The following is a 23,922-nucleotide window of genomic DNA, read 5'->3' on the forward strand; positions in this document are numbered from 1 at the left end:
CAAAAGCTTTTAAGAAACGAGGACAGAACTAGGAATTTGGCAGGACAGCACTTAACTCACAACTGAATTTTTTATTTAACGTCTAGAAGCAGTACAGAACCAAATTGCACATGCGTAGTCGAACAAGAAGCCCACCTGCTCTCGGAACCATGGAGGTCAAAGATAGTGAAACTAATTATCTTCACTTATGAAGAAAGTCATGCTGGTTACCATGTAACGCGATAGATGGTCGACTAACACAGTCATGGTCCCTTTTTCTAATACGAAACTCCTCCACTATATCACGTGTTGACTGATCTTTATGCCTAAACAATATCTCAGTTTCATGCAACATAGGATATAACAACCACATTTATGACAATGCATTGCGAGATGCGAATGGGCTGAAGCTCTTCAAGGATGCGTGGTGTTTCATAAGGCGTTCGTTACGCACCTACCACGATAAGGAGTACGACTTTCTCGATAAGTGAAGATTGTTAGTTTCACTATGCTGTTATATCTGTGTCCTGGTTCTGAAGGCAGTTAGGCCTCTCGTTCGATTACGCATGTGCCATTTGGTTCTGTAATGCCTTTTAAAAGTAAATCTGTTCAATAAATATTCAGTTACAAGTTAAGCGCTGTCCTGTCAAATTCCTAGTTCTGTCCTCGTTTTTCGTGCGCTTAAAAGCTTTTGCTTTAAACATGAATGTTCACCATCTAGCACATCTCGCCGTTGCGAGCAGTACTTCATCGCTTCATTTTTGGCATCCAGTGTGGCTTGTTCGCTTTCGGGCTCGTCAAATTCAAATGAGGGGGGGGGGGGGTGCTGCGGTGAAACTTGCCCCCCCCCCCCCCTATGGAGAGAACCCTGCGCACTTCTAAGAGTCTGTGTTAAGTCAATCCCCCGTTTTCATTTACCTGTGCTGCCCTCTTGGTAGGGGGGGGGGGGCGGACCTTTGTGGAGTGATCCGGGATAACCGGGACTGTCAGAACAAAAGCCTCCGAGATCGAAATACGTGCGGGGACCCTCCCAAAACGTTTCGCGACATTGCCGCTAGGGAAATGACGCACGTTCCGTAAAAAAGGCGGTTTGACTTGCTATGGTAAGCCAACGGCTCGCTTAACGCAATGCAGATTACTTTTACTTTTAGAGGTGTCGCGAAGGCTCCAGCAATCCGAAATCTGTGACGTCACGGCGAGTTTGGGCGTGAACCTTGAGGTGGCGTCGTTACCCGTTTTCTTTGGCATTTCAACAGCTCGGGACCACGTGACCTCAGTAGAAACGTCCCTCATGACGTCATGCCACCAACGTACAATTGGAATGAAAGGCAAGGTTTCGCTTGATGCTGCAAAAGTGTCGCTATTCTGCCAGTGTCAGCGGTTGGTCCGGGCCATGGGGCGGTACTCCACAACCCTCCAGTTAGCCTACACAGAACATCTCGCACACAATTCTATGGCTGAGTACAAGTCTTCCTTGAACAGAGGAAGAAAAGAAAGCCACTGAAGAGTTTCCCTTTATATTTTATTACAAGAAAAAAAAAACTGTTCGGAGGTTTCCACACTCTTCTTCACAAACAACACACCTTCCAGGCACTCGCAGCACTTTTGTACGATGACAAAGGCATCCATCATCCTTCGGTCCACCAGTCCATCTCTCAAGTCCAACGTCACACCATCGTGACACGTCACTTCAAAACACAACACTCGTATTGAAAAAAAAAAGGAACGTAAAAGACGGACACAGTTGATGCATTTCTGGAAAAAGTATAAAACACTCTCTTCCTCCGTTTCGTTTCTCCTCCTTTTTAATTTAGCAGTCTTGAATTTGTAATTTGTCTAACTAGTGTGAACACAGCCACTCCGCCGGCAAGTCGAAAAAGAATGTTGGCTCGCAAAGTATTTACAGCGCCTTCCCCGAGGGCTAGAGTGGACGTGGAGGCGTCGACGACACGCTCGAAATGCGCAAGACGCGTGACAAGATCCGACAGAACAATGTGCGACAGACAACGGAAGAGAATAATTAGCTAGTGGTGTTGTTAGAGGGGTCTCTTAATACGGTGCAGTCGTGAGTTATACTAGAGGGAAGACTGAATTTGTGTTTAATCAACGATTATCTCTAATTTACCGGTACGAACGTGGCCTACTGAATTGCAAGAGATACCTTTCCGCTTGAGCATTTAGTGTTATGAAGAATTTTGCGTTTGCCGACTGCATCTAGCTTTTATGACCTTTCAAAGGCAATTTTAGTGTTCCCTGTCGTATCGCTCACGACTGTAGGCCAAGGCAAACTGGCCAAGCGGCCAATGGCCCTCCGGGCACTTTGCATATCGAACGCAATGTGCGAATACGTCGAATACGAGAAGATAAGACGTTCGTGACGACGGCTACTGAAAGATTTGCTCGTGTTTGCAGGTTTGGAAGAAACGCGGTGTAAGCCGTCAGTGGTGACGAGATGTCGCTTACATAGTCTTGTTAGTTGGTGAAAAGAAGTATTTGCATGTTACATAAGCGATGGCATAAAGAGAACTTCAAGGCTGACCGCAACGAAAATCTTGCTACAACTGAGTCGATTTCAAATGTCTGTAATATCGAAGAAGCTCCAGTGATGATCAACGCGCTCTTTATTCTGAAAAGTCTTGAACAGTGCTTGCAAAGATACTAAGATGACAAGTGGCAAGCGGGGACGATACACAAGAAGACGTGTACGTGCGCTTATCTTGATGCCACACCTGGACGTGAAGATTGCTCCGCATCTAAAGTGTCAGTAACAACACTTTTTAATGCAGTCCAGTTTTACTCTAGACTTTCTTTAAGAAAGTTTCACGGACTTCAAAGGACCCTTCTCAAGAATGAACTTCTACGAACTTGCTCTTTCCGCAACATCCCACTGCTTGAGACGTGACAACCAGCGATAGTCGCTGCAGATTATCTCTGCTAGCTAAACTGAAGAGGTCGACAATATGCGATCAACGAAGTGGTGAGAAAGATCTCTGGCAAAGATCTCAAATGAAGTAGCTTTCCGCACCAGACCCTTCGTAGATCTTAAAGTTGTATGCTTTTTGGAATGCTGTTTTTGCAGTATCTGAAATGTGGAAATCTTGGAATGCCTTGTCCTTCTTGAGATGTGAAACTTAATGTGCATCATCTCTTCAAGATGATTGCTATTCTTAATGCTGTTGGCACTTTTTTGCAAGGCATACTGAAATTTGCACAGTGTACATCTATGTCTTTCTGATGTGTTTATCAAGTCGGAATTTATAAGAAATATCTTATTTATAGTTTAGACTTTAAAGTTATTCTTAAACGTACTTGCAGGAATACTTGGCACATTCTGAAATACTTCCAAGTTCTGCATCAGTGAAGTGTTTGCCAAACAGAAATGGCAATACTGCGACCAGCATCGAAATTACTGTGCTTGCATCCTCTCGAAACTTTACTGCATAGAAGTTGCCAACATTGTGCGCTAGGTAATGCTATCTCGCCAAAGACGTAAGCAATGCTTCGATGTGAAGGTGAGGGCGATCATGCCAGAGAGGCGACTTCAAAGCTTGTGGAAAGGGACAGCACATAGCTGACCTCTGGAACACAACACCATCAATCACTGATGCAGTAGTGAATGCTAATGCATCAACAACTGGCAATGCATCAGTAAATGATAATGCATCAGCGAATGCCATTGCATCAAGAACTGCTAATGCATCACTGAATGACATCTCCAAACACTAGCGCAACACTTAATCCTGATTAATTACCAAGTGCCAGTGCATTGCTTCATTCTAGTGCCCTAGATGCTAATGTATCAGCAAATCCTGATGCTTCACCGAATGCTGATGCACTACCAAATGGCATTGTTGAACACTAGAACATCAGCAAATGCCACTGCATCAGTGAATGCCAAGTGAATGCTAACGCACTAACAAATGATAATGCATTCGCGAACGTTACTGCACCACTAAATGGCACCACTGAGTACATCACCAAATGCCAGCGCATCACAGAATGCTAGTCCATCAGCAAATGCTAATGCATCAGCGAATGCAACATCGAAAAGCACGCAACTGTTTTCAAGAAGGTGAAGACACGAACGTGCATTAACAGTTGCTTTAGATTAAAAAGTCGTGCGAAGGGACAGCATGGCTTTTCTATTAACACGTACGGAATGGGAAAGTACAGTAAATCTGCGCACCATACAGAGACGTCAGCACGCAACTTGTGACATGACAACGTATTGCGTTGACTTGATGTGGACACACTATTTCTTGAACTAAGGAAGTGACTTGGAGAATTAATTTTCAAGAATAACGGCCTTGGGCATGGTATGATTCGATGTACACGTCTCATGGGAGGAGCCGTTATGCGTACATTTTCATGCTAGACAGGATAAATGTCATTTACAGCGAATGAGTTCAATCGAAGTAGCAACTTCCAGTTACACAATGACTCAATACGAGGTGTTCGAGAAGTAATCGTAACAAAGTTATGCTCTCATATAGTTCTTGCACAGCCACGTTGACCTAAAGGCCACTTACCTCAAATTTACCTCAAAGGTCATTTACCAAAGGGCGATTTGGGTGCCCTTACCCACAGACCATTTAACTTAGCCAGCCCCAGGTCACGCCGGTGTTACCGGTTACGACGATACCGAAGACGAGGAACATTTACGAAACATCAAATTTTTTTGACATCCAAGATTTGGGGCCATTAGCTCTTCTAAAATGCTAGCTTGACCCCTCAATAATTCTACCTGGACCATGATATTGCAAGATGCAACTTGCACATGAGTAGTGCTCACGTTTCACTTCCTAATGAGGTGGCACGCAAGCACCACTTGCCATTTTGCTTGCAAGCTTCTATCATGCATAAGCAAGCATTCATATAACATAAGAGACTGTAATCATTAAATTGGTCACAAGGATCGTTAGCCATTTTGCGAGCAATGTTCTGCCAAGCATTAAATGCTGTCGAAGTTCTGAAGATACAGATGGGGGGTAAAGTAGCACGAACTGCTAAAGAGACTCGAAATGCATGCGTAATGGCAAAAAAAATAGTCAGACACTACTATTCCTAAGAGGCATCAGGGCAGGCAACTGCAAACACCAGACATGTTCAAGGAACCAAACAATGCGACGCATTGCAGAACTACAACCATAGCAGAAGGTCGCAAGAGGTTCGGAAAATAACTTATAAGCTAACAGCTGATGTCTTCTGCTGGTTCTAAAAAACGTTCACCGCATTTTTGACAAGTTGTTCTTATAGTGAAAGCGGCTGAAGAAAGTCACTGAATGTCCTTTTCTATGATGTCATGAAAGTGTTCACAAGAATAGAACTTTTGCTTGTACATTTCGATAAACGAAGTAATGACGTCAAGGTAATCGCAGTTAAGGTAGTGATGGTGGCGACAAACGCAGGGAGAACTTAAGCCTAAACTTAAGCCTCTCGTGGCCACCTGCAGAGATTTCTTTACGAGCCTCTAAGACACCTTTAGTGCTTCAAAATGGTTTCCACGGGAACATCTACGGGGAACAAGGTATAACCGAAGCCACCGCTACTGTTCGGCTAACCTCCAAAACATTCTCACGAGTCGATGTATCAAACGAAAAACCGTTTAAGTATGACTTCTACGGGAAAACATTTCCAAGGCTTACAGAGTTTTCCAAGTTGTCCGCTGGTCTCGTTAAGAACCTCAATGGAACCGCTAGCACGAAGGACATTTTACGGGGAGCAAAGTTTGGACAAAGCAACATCGTTGTTCAGCTCAACTTCAAAACGTTTTCGCGAAGCGAAAGCAGGAATAAATATTACAAAGAAAGCCGTCACGATTCTTGCTCCTACGGACAAAAAGCGTTCCGAAAGACTTATTTTAAGAGTCCTAGAGAAGTGGTTCGCGCGTCCACGATCGCAGTTGTTGGCAGGCACTGTACACTCCAGTCCGCACCTCGGCACAACACACTCGTTGAAGAAGAAGAAGAAGAGAGCTTGCAAGACAGCGGGGTTGGAGCGGTGACGTCTCTCCACGATCACCACTCTAGACGAGGAAAACAGGCACGAGCCAACGGACAGCCAGTAAGAAATGGCCGGCTAAAGCCATCACTAAGATGCGTCATCAGCTTGGTTGTAGCTGGCTTTGCGCACTTCCTCAATGGCTTTGCACCAAGCCAGGGCGTAGCCTTCGGGGTCCTCTAGGTAGTAGGTTCGGTTGGGCTGCGAAAGGTCCACCACATAGGACGGTTACATTTTGTAACTCAAGAGCTCTAGTATTGCCAAAGTAAAAACTCACGGTCACCTTAGGCAATGCTAAGGAGAGCACAGGTAAAAGTCTATGCTCTCATGAGACACTAACCCCTTAACTGTATTGATACTTTGAGAAGTTTTCTCTTGAAAGTGGTTATTTCTTTTTTAAAGTTGGTATTGAATATTTCGCTTCCAAAAAGCAACGTATTGCTGTTGAAAAAAAAAAATGAGGCACATACGAACTTAAATTACCTTAACGAAGTTTACTGGTAACTACACTCAAACCTCATTACAACAGTCACATCTGCCACGACAATAACTTCGTTATCTCCAAAAATTCGTTATAAACATTTATTTGTAACACTGCATCTATGACAATATCCTTTATTTACTTCGTTATAACTGATAATTCATTATATCCGTGCTCGCTATATCAATGTTTGAGGTACTCACAGAAAAATGGCTGGCTACTCGCTAATAATTATTAATATCTCGTGTTTTACGCGCCAAAGTCCCGATACGATTATAAGCATACCTGCCAACCTGGCACCATAGAAATTAGTAAAACCCTCAAATGGGTGGGGGGGGGGGGGGGGGGTAGCCAACCCACTTTTTTGTTACAGGCTCCGAGGGTTTTGCCTTAAGCAACAAGCTTAATCATGTTTTTGCAACCACAAGTAAAATCGGTCAGAGAGTAATCAGCAACAATTTATTTTTGCAATGACTTTGCTGTTGCGGACTTTGCCCTCTTGAGAAAGTTCACCGTGTAACTTTGCTCAAAGCAAGTTCCACTCTGGTGCCCTTTCACCATCAGCAGGCTCTCGAGAATTTTTTCACAGACAGATGAGCGAAACTCCGTTCTAGTTTTGTTGACGGTGCTGAATATTCTCTCACATTCCGCATTACTGTGGGGAATGGAGAGAATGCCCAGCATAACCACTGAAATTCTGTGGAACCTGAGCGATCCATCAACACTTCGAACAGCTCCCAAACGTGCCCATTGTACGTCGCACCTGGGCTCCTTCAAAATGTCTGCTGGAACATTGTATGCTTGTAAACTAGTAAACTCCACTTTGAGCTCATCGAATGCCTTCTCTTTTGATTCGCCACTTTGCTGTGGCAAAAGAGCAGGGAATGCAGTAATGAAATGTCGTACACTGCTGAATGAAGCAGTCTCCAATGACTGCACTTGGGCAACCTCGGCCATCTTGAGGTTGATGTCTCCCAGTGGAAACTTATGTCTAATATAATCACATGATCTTGTAAAGTACAGACGTACAGCTGAAAAGAACTGCTCTTTCTCACTTGAGCTCAGTGTTTCAACAACAGAGCGGGTTATGCTGCCAATGACAAGGTCTTCATCACCTTTCTGGTTCTCCGCAGCTCCATAGGAAACTTCCAGCAATGAATTGCATTCTTTGAGAACAGAAGGCCGCACAAATCTAATGAGGAGATCTTCAAGAAGGCGGTTCAAGAGGCCCCTTAGTACATGAATATGAGGAGCCTGTTCTTGAAGAAGGCAGTTTGTCCTCTCAAGAACCGGCACTACATTTTGCAAGAAGAGACAGCACGCCCTACTTAACTCCGATGACAAGAAAAAAAACAGGCGCTCTTCACGAGTGACGAGGCTGGTTTGTTCGGATTCTGTGGTCTGAAGCTTCATCTTTTTGGCTTGAGGTGCAAGATGAACACTTTTTCTCTTAAGTGGAACTTCGTCGGCGTCGGTGCTTTTTCCAAGGCCTACAGCAGACTTTTGGGTAGGTGCAGAGTTCTTGGAGGTTTGTTGAGAAGTCCTTGGAATTCGGTAGGACTCCAAAAACAAGCTCTGCTTATTACACTTCTTCGCTTCACACAAAAAAAAAACTTAGAAGTGGCTTCCACTGATCTAGAAGTCTTTTTAAACACTTTCCCAACGAAAGCCAACGTGTTGGCGAATGCTTCAACATCTTCCTCACCTCGACGTCGTGCATTTCCTGAAACTCTTTGAATCGGTCTTTCCGCTTCAAACTTTTTTCAAGGTAAAAAAAAATGTCAATCAAAGCTTCATCAACCTTTACGGGAAGACATGACGCTCCTTTTTGCGCGGCCAAGTTTATCAGATGGCACGGGCAACCGACCCCAATCAAAGCTGGTTGAGCCTCTTTCAACACCGTTGACACGCTGTTTTTCTTCCCGACCATGACATTGGCGTTGTCCGAGGACATGGCCAACAAGTTCTGAGCAGGTAAATTCCGGGACCTCAACACGTCCAAAATTAGGTGCCCGATCTTCTGCCCAGTCGCTTCGCCTTTAATTGTCCCGAGGCAAAGAAGGCGGCTTTCCACTCGACTAGTCTCTTTCACAAAATACGTCACCACAATCGGGTAAAGCTGCGTGTCCCTGTTGTTGCTACCATCCACAGCGATTGAAAATACCTGCTGTTTGAGGGCATCCATCAAAGGCGTCTCGGCATTGGCAGCCATTTCTCCAACAATTGCAGTTGTCTTTGTTCGGCCACAGGCGTAGCGTTTCACTTCTTCACACTTGGGAAACATTTTTCTGAAAAGTGGCCCAGCGTGATCGCTGACACTCAGCGGAATGTTATGTTCCACTAAGAACGCCGTGAACAGACACTCTGCCCGAATAACACTGAAGTCACTGTCAGCAGGCACAAAACTTGCCAGGCTTGGCTGCTTGTCGGCATCTCGCACGTACCCCTGGTGCTTTTTCGATGCGATGTGCACCTTGATGTCGGACTTTCCACCATGGGAAATGTTCACATCACAGGCACACGTGGTGCAAAAACCAAACTTCTCCCCTTTCTTCGACGGCACGAAGCATGGGAATTCCGTCGTGTACGATTTCAAGAACACTTGGAAGTACTGTCGCGGCTTAGAACCTGACATTGCACTGCGAAGCTGCTACGGCTTGAACACAGCAGTCCTACTGCGTAAGACGCGGCTGCCGGTCATACGAGAAGCGACACAAACAGTGTAGTCCTCACCGCCAACCCGCCAACAAAGCTAACCGCCACATGCTTGCGCCTTGCGCTTTCCGTATGCGCCAAGGAGGTATGGATTGATAGCCACCCCGCGAGAAGACGACATAAGTCGCTAAATGTTGAAGCTGCTGCTGATGATGATAACACGAGTACGTATTGTCCTCCCCTAGCGGCGGAAAGTGCCACAACGCCGTTTCCGCGGCCTCCGCGACTAGCTACGGCAATGCGCAGTAGCCAACCGCGAAGGCCACGCTGTTTTAATAGCTTTTTAATTTTTTTTTTATCGGAAAGGATATATTTTTTCGTAAAATTTCAGGTAACATTCGTAAAATCGTAAGCGAGGTCGAAATTCGTACATTTTACGGAAAATTCGGAAGAGTTGGCAGGTATGTTATAAGGCATGCCGTAGTGGAGGGCTCTGGAAATTTCGACCCCCTGGGGTTTTTCAATTTGCACTGACATCGCACAGTACATGGGCCTCTCACATTTCGCCTACATCGAAATGTGACCGCCGAAGCAGGGATCGAACCCACGACCTTCAGGTCAGCAGCCGGCTCGCTAATAATTAACAATAAAGAATAAAACATGCACAAGAATGCTGGCAGAAATTTTCAACATTCTCAGCACGGCTTCATCAACCCAACAATTTTAATCATTCTGACGAGTACGAAAAGCTTTTCCATTAAGCAGACAAGCTACACTCGTCCGAAACGGTTTGGGGACACTACCCCAAACTGGGGACAGTTCCCATGGACAGCTTGTCCTTGCCGAACTGTCCCCCCAAATGGGGGAACAGTTTGGAAGGGTTAAATAAACCCTGGCATCAGCCGTGAACTTCATCTTTCCCAAACGTGGCAAACCTACGCGCTATGAGCCGGACCACAAGTTCGAAGAGTGACCTCGCGCTCCTCTCGGGACGATTTCGGTCCCTACTCTGCTCCTCGCAATGGTGCAAACATCACGAGTTCGATGTCGCCGGGGTAAAATCTGTCGACTAGTTGACCAACGAAGGACCTGAGCTGGCCCCCGTTAAGTATAGGGAGAGGGGACTTGCCCGTTGCGTGCCAATGATCCTTTTGAGAAGCTTCCACTCGGTCCACATCATGCAGAGGTCAATCAGAGAAGGCCAACGGATGAGCATCGATTTTGATTTGCTACCCTGGTTCCCCTCACCTGTGGAAGCCTGCGCGGAGTTGGTGAGACTGGATTACGTAAAGAAGTTTTGGAAATGTGGCTGCCGTGTCCGGGAATCGAACTCCTAGCCTCGGCTCATCGGTGTAATGCGACGGCCCCTATGCTGCAGTAACGGGCGAGTGGTGCTTTACGAATAACGCTTTCAATGGAGGTGCTGGGCAAGCATTGTCTTGTAAATGCAAAGCTCTGCAGTGGAAGCCACCACCCAGGTGCTGTTTATGCATCACGGGGATGACACATCATTTGCATAGCTAGAGGGGGGGGGGGGGGGCTTAGGGGAGTACAATACCCTTACCCCCCAAGAAATATTACATCATGCATGTTTATATATTCCCTTCAGCGGCGGTGTGTACAACAGTACACATCAACTTTTCGGAGGCACGTCATGCACCACGCGTTTCTTCAAATGGCCTGAAACGCAGTGCGCACATTCGTGCAGGCTTCCTGAGTGGACAACTAGCAGTCATTTAACTTCATTGTGCTGCATATTGCTTCAGTGCTGGAGACACTACCATGTTCGACAATAGTTCAATGTGCCGTGTTCCAGGACCAACGCCAAGTGTTTTATTTCCTTTGCTCTAAATGAATACAACCAAAAAACAAACTGCGCATACATTTGGGGCCTATTATTTCATTCGTATTATGCAAGGATTGAACCTGACAGATTACATAATAATTAAATGTTTAATTACATGCTAATTAACATTAATTACTGAAACTCACTCAAAACAACATGTTCCTTCATTTTCTTTCTTGGAGTGCAATACTGAGCGCCTTGGAATCATGCCATGTGAATCTGATGCATTTGCAGACAGTGAATCATAATTCGCACCTGAAGGGGATATGTACACACATATGCAAACACAAACATGTTTGTGCGTTTGTATTTTTCTAGCACATTGCGTAGCTTTTAAAATATCAAGCATTTCATGTGCCTCCTTGGGAACCACAGGTTTGCCCAAACAGGGACAGTTACGAAGTAAAGCAGTGTATCGCAACAATCCGGAATGACAATTGTGTGCAAGAAAGCAAGAATGGACATTCTAGAACCATTTGAAGTAATGTTATGGTATGTTTAACATTCGCGAGCAAGTTCGATAGCCCAGCTTGCCCTCAAGAGGGCACATGAAATGTCTGATATTTTAAAAACAAGATTTATCAAATTCTATAAAGACATCATAAAAAAATTTAATTTTCAAGTGCAGTGTCCCCCTGTTTAATTAGTCTGTTAATGATCCGAAGAACTTATGTTACTGGCTTTATGAGTTTCTAGAAAATTGTCGAAACAACTTCAGGGTCACCTTAAAGGGGCCCTGCAACACTTTTTCAGCGTGGTCAAAAAACGCTGCCGATCAGTAGTCGAGACTCCTGGGAACATGCAAACCAAACATTACAGCACAGCACGCGGCCTGGAATTTACAATGAATTCTCAAAATCAGCCAGAAATCGTTCCCTCTTATTTCTACAGATGATGTCAATACACCCAAATTTACGGCCATTGGCTGATTTGAGCATAGTGAGCTGCACAGTTACCGCGGCTGCCACAGGAGGCCGCCACATGCCCGCTCGCGGTCACATTGAAAGTAAGCCGCGCGTTCAAAGAAAAAAAAATTAAAAAGCGCTCAAGGACATAACACGCAGATGACGCAACTTCTTCCCCCCATGCCATCCCTCCCTGCTTAGCTTCCAGCATGTTCGTCGGGTCGAGAGAAGAGAGCAAGCAATTACAGCGCACAACTAATCTCAAACTCCCCTCGCACTTGTCAGAATCGAAAAATTTTTCGATTCGTGGGGCAATAAAACTTTAATGAAGCCATTCGATGGTTGCTTGGCAAAGTGTTGCAGGGCCCCTTTAAGTAAACCAAATAAAAAAGGACAAGTAAAAAAGCACGCACGCTCACCGTGTGTACGAAGAAAGTCTTGAAGTTCTTGGGCTCGGGCCTCAGCTCGGGGGACCAGGGGATCTCGCCCTTCCGCACCATCGCCTGGGTGTCCACGTAGTACAGGTGGGGCCCCGTCGTCAGCAGCAGCATCCGCCGGCGCGCAAACAGGCCCTGCTCGTCGGGCATTTGCAGGTCGAGATTACGATGTGTCACACGCCAACAGCGTCGAGTAACACGCAAAGCTTCCTCCATGAATCTACATAGGGGCCCCTTAAACAACACCCAAGCAAGATGCTGGAATGAGTGGAAATGCATTTTGAGAAATACAGTCCAACTCCATATTTCAGAATCAGTGTCCGGATTTTCAGTCATTCGGCAAATCAGTATCGATATTTCAGATACAGTAGAAGTCCCGTAACGCGTTTTTCACGGAACCACGAAATAATAAAAAAACACTGCAGTAACCACGAAATGCATACATTCGAAAACAGATGCAGTGAATCTGAAGGGGATCACAAAAGAGTTCTAATTATAGGCAATTCGATATACAATATACCTCATATATTGAAAATACATTCAAGGGGCTTAGCGCAGAAGCTTGGGCATGTTGGTAAAACGCTGGAAGGAACACAGCGCAATAGAAGACTGGGATAAAGGGCGACACACACACAGCGCTGTGTGTGTGTTGTGTGTCGCCTCTTTTTGTCCCCGTCTTCTATCGCGGTGTGTTCCCTCCATCATTAGAGGGGATTTCCCAACTGTTCGATGTACACAATAATTCGTTATATGTGGGTTCGATATATGCCGGTTCAGGTTTGACAGTATAATGCAAACATGTGGTAATATCTGTAAAAAAGAGTGTTGCTAAAGAATACAACAGATGCACTGTACACAGCTCTATTTCAGAACTTGTTTAACAGTTTATGGCTAAAAGAAGTCCTTGATGGAACTCTAGCATTTATTTTGCGATTCTACCAGAAACAAGCACTTTTTGAGCACTTGGATAGTGAGACGTAAAGCTGAGGTTCCTCTCCACAAGAAAGGCCTCTCAAACAAATAATAGTGTTCAGAGCGGGTGCCCTTGCCTTGCGCTTGTCAACGAGGCCTTGCTTGAGGATGAGGTTTCCCTCGACGAACTTGTGGTACGGATTGGACTCGGCCTGCTTCTGGAGCCGCCGGTTGTGCTCCTCGGGCCCGAAGTCCAAGATGTGCAGCTGCGTCCGGGAAATGCGCTGCTGCGGTCGTTGTTGCTGTTGTTGCTGTGGCTGCAGTTGCGCCTGCGGCTGTTGGGGAGCCGGCGGAGACACGGGCGCGTCGTCGTCGAATGCGAGTCCCAACAGGCGGGTCATCTGCTTGTCGTCGAGGCCGGGCTCCAAGTCGTCCGGGACCTGAGCGAAATGCGAGAAAAAGAAAAGACACCCGTACAGAGCGCTGTAATGGTGTTTGCTTATTACTAAGGCACGAAAAATTTCCACTTATTCGCCATCCTCATCATCTGCCTGTCGCACGTTCCTAAACCTATGCTGTCCTCGGCCGTGCTTCCCATCGCATGGTATCCATTCCTACATTCTAACTGGCCATCTGCTGTCTGTCCTTCTCGTGACATGTTAATACAGTCGGCGACCAATCTTCCAGACCTAACAGGGACCACAGAATAGCCTGAAAAATCGAACAGTCCAAAAAATTTAGCCCATGAAAAAAAATTAAGTTTATTTCGATTAGAACAGCCTAAAAAATATCTAATAATGCCCTGCTTCATGGTACGCTAGGAAGCAAGCACTTTTGGTTGTATCTGGGCTACAGTGACATCGTTAGCGCATTGGCAATCTCTGCTGCCTACTGTGGCAAGTGGCACGAAGTGGCGCCATGACACCAAGCACATAAAATTCAAAGCCGGACACAAAAAAAGATGCACCCTACATCTTGGTTGGTTGGTCTGTGGGGTTTAATGACGCAGTAGTGGGGAGCTGGGGGTTCTTAAACCTGCATTGACATCACACAGTACACAGGTGTCTGGCATATTGCCTCCACTGAAATGCGACTGCTGCGGCCATGTTTGAAACCGCTAGTTTCAGGTCAGCAGCCGAACACCATAACCACTGAGCAACCGCAATGGTAGAGAGGATCTGACGTGCAGAACATCTTAAAAACACACTTGACACACCACCAAGCGTGGAATGGTAAACGGGGAAAAGAACAGGAAAAAAAAGCTAACCACATTGTAATGACGACGATAGGGCTTACATAAAAGAAAAAGTGTTTTGTCTGCCAGAGAAGAGCGGGCATGGCCTCCAAACATGGAAGATTGTGCACACTCCCAAACTTGAAGGCTACACAACTGGCCACTGGAAGCCAAAGTTGGCCAAGCCAGCAGTAGATCCAACATGGCGGCTTTCAAAATTGAGCGGTGTGGCTCAAAACGAGCAATTTAGCCCAGAAAATCAAACTTTGGCAGTAAATTTGTCCGAAAAAGAAGACTGGTTGGCAAAATGTAATAGTTTTATGGAAATCTTGATGGGGCGTTTATGAAGTCTGAAATATTCATAAGGTCCGAAATTTTGAAGTCCGAAAAATTTGTCGACTGTATCAATTAGGATATTGCTATCCCTGCTTGTCTATTACTCGGCCTAAATAAAGAAAAATAAAACTTGGAGGACGCCTGAGCTTCACTTTGAAGAGTAGAATGCGATAGCGTAGTTGGACCGTGTTCGTATCACCTTCCCAATACCTAGCCTGGCCTCACTTCTCAGTAGAAACCTAAACCATGCCACAAGGAAAGCCAAAGTGGGGACGCCTTCCAGCTACAATGTCCGTGCTTGCGAGGCAACGAAACGCGGCCACACGGTGAGGCGGTGCCATTTAAAAGTGCCGCCGTGGGCCCTTTGCGCCATCTCGCAGGTAACAGTCAAGCCGCTGACGAACCTCCGAGATGTGCGTACCACCAATGCTAAATGGCGCATATAAATATAAATAAAGCTCGCCTTAGTATGCTAGAGGATGTATGCGTGGTGGCTGAGCGGCTAAGCGCACCGCGCCATGGAACAAGGGGTCGCAGGTTCGAATCCCTGGTCCCACTTGAACCGAAGATTTTTTTATTATTTCTTTATTTGCATCTGCCTCAAATTTTCGCTCGCAACCAAGGACACTGCCGACACCGACATTTCTGAGAAACGAACTCTTCAACGCTTGAAAGAATGTGAGCTTGGGCATGTTGGTAATCCATCTTAACACCTATAGCGCACAGAAGAGACAGGAACACAAGCGCTGCGTCCACGTCGTTCCTTGTGTTCCTGTCCCTTCTGTGCGCTATAGGTTTTAAGATCTTCAATGCTGTCACGTTAAAAAGTGACATACCGGCCGGTAAATAAGCAGCAAACTATTTCTCACTGCAAACGCATCTACCGCACGAGATTTCACTAACTCGTCTAGCATTGCACATCACTTGTGAAACAGAGTACAGCACTCTGTCAATGCATCGCGGTGAGCGAGCTTACGCAGTAGTGGGAGCGCAGCTCTTCGTTGCTCGATGTGCCGGGCAGGAATGGGAGCATCTTGGGCGGGTCCATCTCGGGAAGCTTCTCCCACCGGACCTCGGTGAAGAACTCGTGCTGCTTGAGCACCGGGTAACCGCCCCTGGTTGCCGCGCCCAGCCGCTGGTTGGGGTCCAGCACCTGCACGCAACCCGCGCAAAGGTTTTTTGAGTTATCATCAGCCAAAAGGAATGGAGAAGAGGACAGATGAAACTGATGATGCTATTGATTGTCAACAATTCACTGTCCATAAACTGTCACCATAACTGATTGGTGAATTCGCTGATCGTCAATGCATTTATTGTCATTGATTAATTATCTGACTGGTGATACAGCAAAGTGTCAGGGCACTGATAGTCAATGATTGGCGATGTCATTGACTGGTGATGTTACCGAGAGTCAATGGCCTGACAGCCAATGAGCGATTGCTTATAAATAAATGCCAGTGATTGTCGGCACTGATTGGTGATCTTACTGATTATCAGTGAATGACTGTCTACAAATTGTGAATCAATGTCACTGATTGTCGCTATGATTGTCCAGAAATTGTCCATCAATGTCAGTGGTTCGTGATGTGACTATTAATTGGTGATGTTACTGATTTGTCAATGCATTGATTATCTATGAATTGTCAATGTCAATGATTGGTGATGCCATTTGTGATGTCATTGATTGTAGTTCAGTCACGCAACAACGTTCCCTTTCGAGTGCCGTCCCCGCATCCATACACACTTCTTGCCAGCTCTGTCGACTGGTGGCCGAGAAAAAGCATGCGACACCGAGCTATGGATGAATTGAACCACCTGTGGATTTAATGTATCTTGCCTTGACTTCAATGTGCAAGGTGTTCCTACAGACAATTGCATTGCAGAAGACAGTGCCAACGTTTGACGTGGGTAGTGAATATGTAAGTATGCAAAAAATAAACAAACAAACAAGGCATTGTTGATACCAAGCCAGCCGGCAAAAGTTGCACCAACATGCTCCTAGTATTCACTGAGTATTCAATTAGTTGAACCACATTGTAAAGAACACTGATAAGCGAATTATTAGTTATAGCGAACTAAATGGAAACTCTGGTTGGCCACTCTTCATTTCAATGACATTTATTTTTACAACAAAACCTAAAATGCACGAGCGCCACCCCGATATTGGCTGTAACAAAGAAATATTTGGTTTGCGCGAGACTCAAAACTCAAAAGTGTGGGGATCCGAGGCGCGCCCGAAGCCACTGCGCGGGCATTTCGCCGTTCCGCGAATCCTTTCCCTCTCCCGTTCTCCCGCGACGGCAAGTGGCGCCATCTCGCGCTGCGCGCCGGCTTTCGTGGTGGCGCTGCACGCGGTCTGGGAGCCGCGAAATTCAGCGCGACGGACGCGCGTGCACGCCGGGACGAACTATCTCTCTCCTCGGACGCCGCTGGGTAAGCACGTATTTCTTTCCGGTCCAACGTCCCCTTTGGGAATCGCCGGACTGTAGCCTGCCTGGGTGCCTCGGCATCCTTGCAGGCGTGTTTACCTCAGTGTTAGCTCCGGTTCGTACGTGAAGCCAAAGAGCGGTGCCTAGTGCTCGTGCGCGGTCGTACCACGCCGAGCCGCACTTGCCGGAGGCCCACGCGTACGGAGATTGCCCTAACCCTCGCGACCAGGCCCAGTGGTCATCGCGAGAGTGCGCAGCATAGCCGCGAGGGACCTTTTCCCGAGCGGCGGGTCAAAGCTCGCCATTGCGAGCTGCGACGTGCTTCGCGGAACCCCTTTGTGTATTCCGCCCGCCTGCAGGGGCCCTTTGCTCCCCGCGCCCCGGGAGCGGACGCTGTACTGTGTGTGTGTTGGGGTGCCACAGAAGGCAAATAAAGTGTTTGTGTGCGTGTTATCTCGAACACTGTGTTTATGCTGCGCGGCGCTCAATGCCTTTGCTAGCTGGGCGCGCGTGGAGCGGTGCGCTAAACGTAAGCAGGCGACAGTAGACGCGGCCCTGTGGCTCGCTAAGCCTGAACCCGCGGTAGTCTTCGGCTCCGGTGAGCATCGAGGCTACCACAAAAGGTAGCATAAAAAGTGAAATAATTATCGAAAGACAATTCACAACCCCATCTTTTTTTAAAATGTGGTTGTGACACGAAAACCTTGGTTAAAAATGCCGCATCCTTGTTCAAATAAATGTGAACACAGGCCTTTCTCAAACGAAGTTTGTTCTGGTGTAATTTCACGTGCTCATGGTATGGTCTGTTTAGTTTGAAATACAAAGAGACAGGTAAGGATTAGATCATTTATAGCATGCTTGAAGCCAAGAATGATGCGTTCATGAACCTAGGATTCTCGCGCAAGCCAGGTTCCAGATTTGTTAGCGCCAATTTCCATCTCTGCTGTTACAACGAATATCAGACATAACGAACTAATTTATGGTCCCCATGCTGCTCTGTTGTACAGAGCTTCGACTGAACGCAACTGTAACCGCGAGAGAAGTAATATCGGTGGCTGCACCAGCCCATCTTACCAAGAGGTTCTCCACAAGGTCCCTAACCACGGGGTTGAAGCCATCGGGAAACTCGTACTGCAGCTTCAGAATCTTCTGGAACGTTAAATACTCGTTCCTGTGCAGACAGACAAGGAAAGACAGCGCGCAAAGGCTTTACACCACAAGCCTGCCTGCATTTGAAACTCAACTAGTACTAAAACAAGAATTTCGCAAACGATTAAATGTTGGTCAATACTGTGAGACTAATAAACCTAATAGAATACGTTGCTGGGCTAGTTGGTTCATAATCTTCAAAATTGGATAGCGCGAAATTGACCAGGACTACAAAGGAATGCAGATGAACAGGACAGGCGCACAGGACAGGACAGGACAGCACCTGTCCTGTGCATCTGTGCTCCTTCGTAGTCCCGGTCGATTTCGCGCTATCCAATTTCGAAGACTAATAAACCATACCTTACGTCAACAGCTGCCTCAGACCACTGAAAAATATGAAATTTGAGACAATATGATCGCGTCTACTGACCCAGCTTCACAGCCCAGTAGCCATCAGAACTAGTGCTGTGGTCACCACAGTCATTACGAATTTGAACAAATTAGTGAAATCCGACTATTCCGAAATTATTGCATAAACCATGACAAAGCTTCATCAATTATCAGAGATCATGCAAGAGCATCAGTGTGCGAGGTTACGTTAACCAAGAAAAGGATTTAACCCCTTCAGGGTTTTCGCCGTACATGTACGGCAGAAGCTTCCTGGTACCAAAGGGTTTTCGTCGTACATGTACGGCATAGCGTTTATTTTTAAAACGCGCGCCTTTTTCGATCATTTCTCTTGTTTGGCCTGTGCTTCAACACTTCGGGAATATGTGGAATTTTTTTCATGCGCCGATGTCTCTCCATTGTATTTTTTTTTTCGCTTCCCAAAACGGCGCGCCGCCTATCGCTTGCCCATCCGAGCGCGTTCGCGGTGCAGCTGGTTTAAAGTGCGCGCCTTTTTCGATGATTTCTCTTGCTTGGCATGTGCTGCCACGCTTCGGGAATACGTGGAATTTTTTTCATGCGCCGATGTCTCTCCGTTGTTGCTTTTTTTATGCTTCGCAAAATGGCGCGCCGCGCGCCGGCTATCGCTTGCGCAACCGAGAGCGCCCGCGGCGCGGTTTGGTTTCAAACGCGCGCCTTCTCCCTTTTCTCTTGCTTGGAATGTGCTGCCACGCTTCGGGAATTCGTGTAATTTTTTTAATGCGCCAATGTCTCTCCGTCTTTTTTTGTTTTCTTTCCAAAGAGGCGCGGCGGCTTGTACTCTCGCATCAGAACGCGCGCACGCGGTCCGGCTCGTTTCGGTTTCGTCCTTCGGGTGGTTTTCGCTTCTTGCGCCCGCAGAGCGGATGGCTGTTTGGTTTCTAATCTCTCAAAGGGTGACCGCTTGTTACTCTCTCATTTATTGCACCCCGGCGCGCGATTACATCTGTTTCCGCGTGGCGCTAAATTACACAAACGACGCCGCCGTGATTGCGTTTCCTGTTTTGGGTTCTCGGAAAAACTAACTACGTCTTGTTGGCGATAAGACGAAGTATTACTGTAGCTTTTTCACTCGTTTTGCTTTCCGGACGGGCGCAGAACCATAGAGTTTTCTTCCGTGCGCTCACTAACGCAGTTCGCTCACGCTATGGAAGCGCGCGTCGGTTGCGCTGCTGCCGGTGAGTCGAGCAGCGATTCTTCCGATGCGGACTATTTCCCAAGTGCCGAATCAGAATCTGATTCATTGGATTTCAGTTCGTCAGACGAGGATTTTTTGACGAGTTCAGACTCCGATGACGATCAAGGAGCGACATCTGAAACGCGTGCGCGGGGAGCCATGCTTCAAAGACTGTCACACGCTGAAAAGTTTTTAGTGTTTGAGCACGAGCGTTTTTAACCGGAAACGTAGTCTGGTACGCTTATTTTTGTATGTTTGTGAGCTATGTTTAATACAATGCATAATTTTTATTCATAAAAAACTGTGAAGCTTCTTTTTTTTTACGATTCTGCTTGATTTTACTATGAATAAACCATATGTATGTAGCAACAAAACTGATTTTTTTTGTCACTTTACGGTCACGAAAAAAAATTTTAGACAATTTTTTTCTTAAATAGAATCGTCTGAAGAATTTATTTCAGCAATAAAAAAATTACACATTTTTGGACTGCATTTCGCGAAAAAATTCGACCCTCAAAGGGTTAAAAATGGAAAAAAGAAAGTGCTTACGATGCTCGAAATGGAGGCAGGCCGGAGATCATCTGGTAGACGATGCAACCCAGAGCCCATAGGTCGATGCTATCGTACGGAGCAGAAATGGGAGAGGAATCGGGGAATCAACTCTTGAAACTACTAAGTTTCAAAAGGACGCTAAAGAGAAATATCATTTTTCTCGCATTAGTGAGTTACTCTTTCACAATACCAGAAACACCACACTTGACGCGAGAAGACGCTTAGTAAGCGAGAAAACGCGCAAGAAGTTAAATGCGAGCGGCAACGCCACATTAAAGTTCACGCACCAGTTGCTGTGAAGTCATAGATTTAGATGGTGTGTACTAGAGCATACGTAGTTCCTAATCGGTAAAAGTGAAGTATAATTTATTGTCTCACTTTAGTGTCCCTTTAATATTTGCCTTTGCTGTCCCTTTTAAAACACACACATGCACTCGAAGGTAGGTTGAAGCTGAGAAGCTAGCGCAAGCAACTCAAGAACCAGAAGAATGCCTTGCACAATCTTTTGATGTCAAGAAGAGGTCGCAGAGGAAAGACTACATAATGCGCTTGCCAAACTGACCTGGGTGAACAGCTCTTGTCCGAGAGCATCTCCGGAGACACGTACTGCGCCGTGCCCACAAAGGAGTTGTGACCGTTGAGCTCGATCTCCCCAATGTCCACCTCATCTGCAACGAGAAAAATATTGTCGCACGCGCTTATTCTTCTGTTTCCACATTTCTATGTAATCGGCCTGTTACACGCGTAACCACTGCATTGCGCAGGTTGCGTTGGAATGTCTCGGAACGTTCCCGATTATTTTAGAATCTCCCAATACGGTTGTGCGCACCACCCGAACAATCGAGTTTATTCTGGAAGTAATGCAGCCACCAGCAATCAATAAAGTTGGAATCTTCAATGCCACACGTATAAATACCGAGCCCCCTTCCCGCAGGTTAGACTACCGACGACTGATGACTGTGGAAGCTGCTTTCACTGCATTTTGAGTGTCAGCGAAGAAAGTTGGGCTAGTTGGTTCAGATGCGTTTTCCGTGGCATATAGTTCTGTCCTGTCCCACTCCTCTTTCCTTTTAAGTTTTTCGCGCTACTAACTAAATGTCAAAGGTGTAGTACAATGTTAAAAAAAAAATGTGACTTACCACAGAATTCCCTAGAAATAATCTTCGCAGATCCAAAGTCAGTGATCTGAATGTGCATTCGCTCATCCAAAAGAATGTTCTCAGGCTTAAGATCCCTGCAGAGGTAGAGGAGGAAAGACAGAATACAGGATACCAAAATAAATACTGAAGGGACACATCAGCGAAAGATTGAGGAGGACACAATGACTGTCTATGTAAGCAAACAGCCAAAGGCTTTCATAGAAGGCTTTTCACTTTGTTAGAATAATGATGTGCTTCAATAAGGCATACTTCTTGCAGTGTTTGCATTTGGGTAATGCCTACTGTTTAGCTGCGAATCATTAAGACCAAAGTCATTGACCCTTTAGGGACAGCTAAAAGGAAAAAACAGAAATAAAATAAACAAAATACTTGCAGCAAGGAAAAGTGAATATACATTTTTGTACTCAACCTGCATGGCATGCTATCTCATATGGATCTCTGTGCTCTATCTGGATCTGTTATGCCTGCGCAGTAGTCTCGGATTTTTTTGCAGTATTTAATTTGTGCGTACCTTTAGATTGTTCTTGTACAGCCAGTACTATTCTGCATAGTACTACTGGTTGAACTACTGGTTGAACAACCAGTACTACTGGTACTACTATAGTACTACTGGTTGAACAACCAGTACTATTGTTCGAGAAACATTCTGCTGCTAGCGTGCACACTTGTGAATCTCTCCATTTCCCTTTAATTGTCCCTTGTGTGCTCCGTCACCGCTCACCGCTGCAACTGACCGACTAGACCAATGGTGTACGTATCACATGGCGCATATGTTGATCGTTGTCCAGAACACAAAGTCATCTGGAACGTTTGGCTTCATACTGTGAAGCTTACACATTAGTACAAAAATATGTTTTCATTAGCGTATCTCTCATTCATTGTTGAGCACCCAGTCATATGAAACGTTCGGCTTTACATCTCCAAACTCGCGAATCAGTGGAGACATCGAAGTGGCCATCAAAGCAAGCTTTGCTCACCTGTGCACAATGCCTAAAGAATGGAGGTGCTCCAATGCCGAGATGATCTCGGCCGTGTAGAATCGCGTCACGTCGACATCAAACGACCCATACTTGACAATGTGCGGTAGGAGCTCCCCGTTTTTTGCATAGGTAACCACAAAATCTGCACGGCAGGGTCAAGGATTGCTCCCCCAACGCGGCAACTTGAAAACTTCGTTTAAAATCACATTTAAAACATAAATATTCTTTCAAACATATGGGTAATGCCAGCAGACGCAATGCCAAGAAAAGCACAGGGTTTTAAGCTGTGGCTTCAACCAAGATATCGAAATAATAAGTACACAACCTGCAGCATGTGAGGGTCAAACACGCATTGTTCACACAACACAAGGAATGATTTACCAGTTATGCCATAGATGGCAATGAGATCGGCATTCTCGGTAGTAGTACCAATCTTATTTCTATTTTAATTCTCAAACTGCAACTGGTTACGGCTGGTTAACTTGACATACAGTGAGCAGATGAACACACAGTGTATTATTGAAGGTCGCATAACTATTTAAACGATATATAGATTCTGATAAAGCTCTTGCTTGCTTATCGGGAACAATGTCTGAATGTGATCATCAATCAAATTTGCCGTAAGCAGCAGCATCCAATTCCTCTCGAGGTTGCATTGCAAGTAGCTAACATGCCCATGACAATTAAAAGTAGTAGACAAAAGTAGTGACAAGCGAAGGATACAGAGTTTGTTTGCATCGTGGAACGTGGAGTGAAGCCGGATGAAGAAGGGGTGCGGCCGAGCGCTGAGTATCCGCAGGATCTGCTTCTCGCGCATGATGGCTCGCTGCTTCTTCTCGCGGATGATGTGCTGCTTGTAGCACACCTTGACTGCACACGACGGGAGGAAAAGAAAAAGAGAAATCTGTGTAAAAGGATGTGTCAAAGGACTGGCAGAGAAGAGAGAGTGAAGAAGAGAACTGCATGTATAACGCAAAAGAGACAGCGAAGACGTGCACCACTCACTTGCATATTCCTTATTGGTACGGACTTCTTTGGCCAGATACACCTGCAGACGACGGAAAGCAGACGACGCGTGAAAAATTGTTCTCACAGATATTAGCATGCATAATCCACTCGGTGAAAACTCACAGCATTAACCCTTTTGCTCCCCGCGAAAAAAAGAAAAAAATTGTAACAAATTTACCGAAAACTTTTTCCCTTCAATTTGTAGACCTTTCTGAATAAAACGGTTCCACTCTTTCAATTCAATAGGGTTCCTTTG

The 23,922-nt window shown here is 45.9% G+C and overlaps 1 protein-coding gene across 3 annotated transcripts in view; it reads right to left on the bottom strand.

The window, feature by feature from the left end:
* Positions 1 to 1,483: 1,483 nt before the first annotated feature.
* The window catches only part of LOC119400031 (3-phosphoinositide-dependent protein kinase 1), a 56,757-nt gene continuing 34,318 nt past the window's right edge, over positions 1,484 to 23,922 (bottom strand). For 2 of the 3 annotated variants that reach the window (XM_049417944.1, XM_037666947.2), the window contains exons 3-13: positions 23,664 to 23,706; positions 23,382 to 23,528; positions 22,656 to 22,800; positions 21,658 to 21,752; positions 21,081 to 21,186; positions 20,516 to 20,584; positions 18,289 to 18,385; positions 15,762 to 15,938; positions 13,353 to 13,655; positions 12,280 to 12,438; positions 1,484 to 6,180 (exon numbers count right to left, since the gene is read on the bottom strand). In XM_049417944.1, the coding sequence (XP_049273901.1) occupies positions 6,070 to 6,180; positions 12,280 to 12,438; positions 13,353 to 13,655; positions 15,762 to 15,938; positions 18,289 to 18,385; positions 20,516 to 20,584; positions 21,081 to 21,186; positions 21,658 to 21,752; positions 22,656 to 22,800; positions 23,382 to 23,528; positions 23,664 to 23,706 (1,452 nt within the window). In that variant the 3' untranslated portion in view covers positions 1,484 to 6,069. The remainder of the gene's footprint in view (positions 6,181 to 12,279; positions 12,439 to 13,352; positions 13,656 to 15,761; positions 15,939 to 18,288; positions 18,386 to 20,515; positions 20,585 to 21,080; positions 21,187 to 21,657; positions 21,753 to 22,655; positions 22,801 to 23,381; positions 23,529 to 23,663; positions 23,707 to 23,922) is intronic. The other variant, XM_037666948.2, reaches the window with a different exon arrangement.

Source organism: Rhipicephalus sanguineus, chromosome 7, assembly GCF_013339695.2.
Source record: "Rhipicephalus sanguineus isolate Rsan-2018 chromosome 7, BIME_Rsan_1.4, whole genome shotgun sequence".
NCBI lineage: Eukaryota > Metazoa > Arthropoda > Arachnida > Ixodida > Ixodidae > Rhipicephalus > Rhipicephalus sanguineus.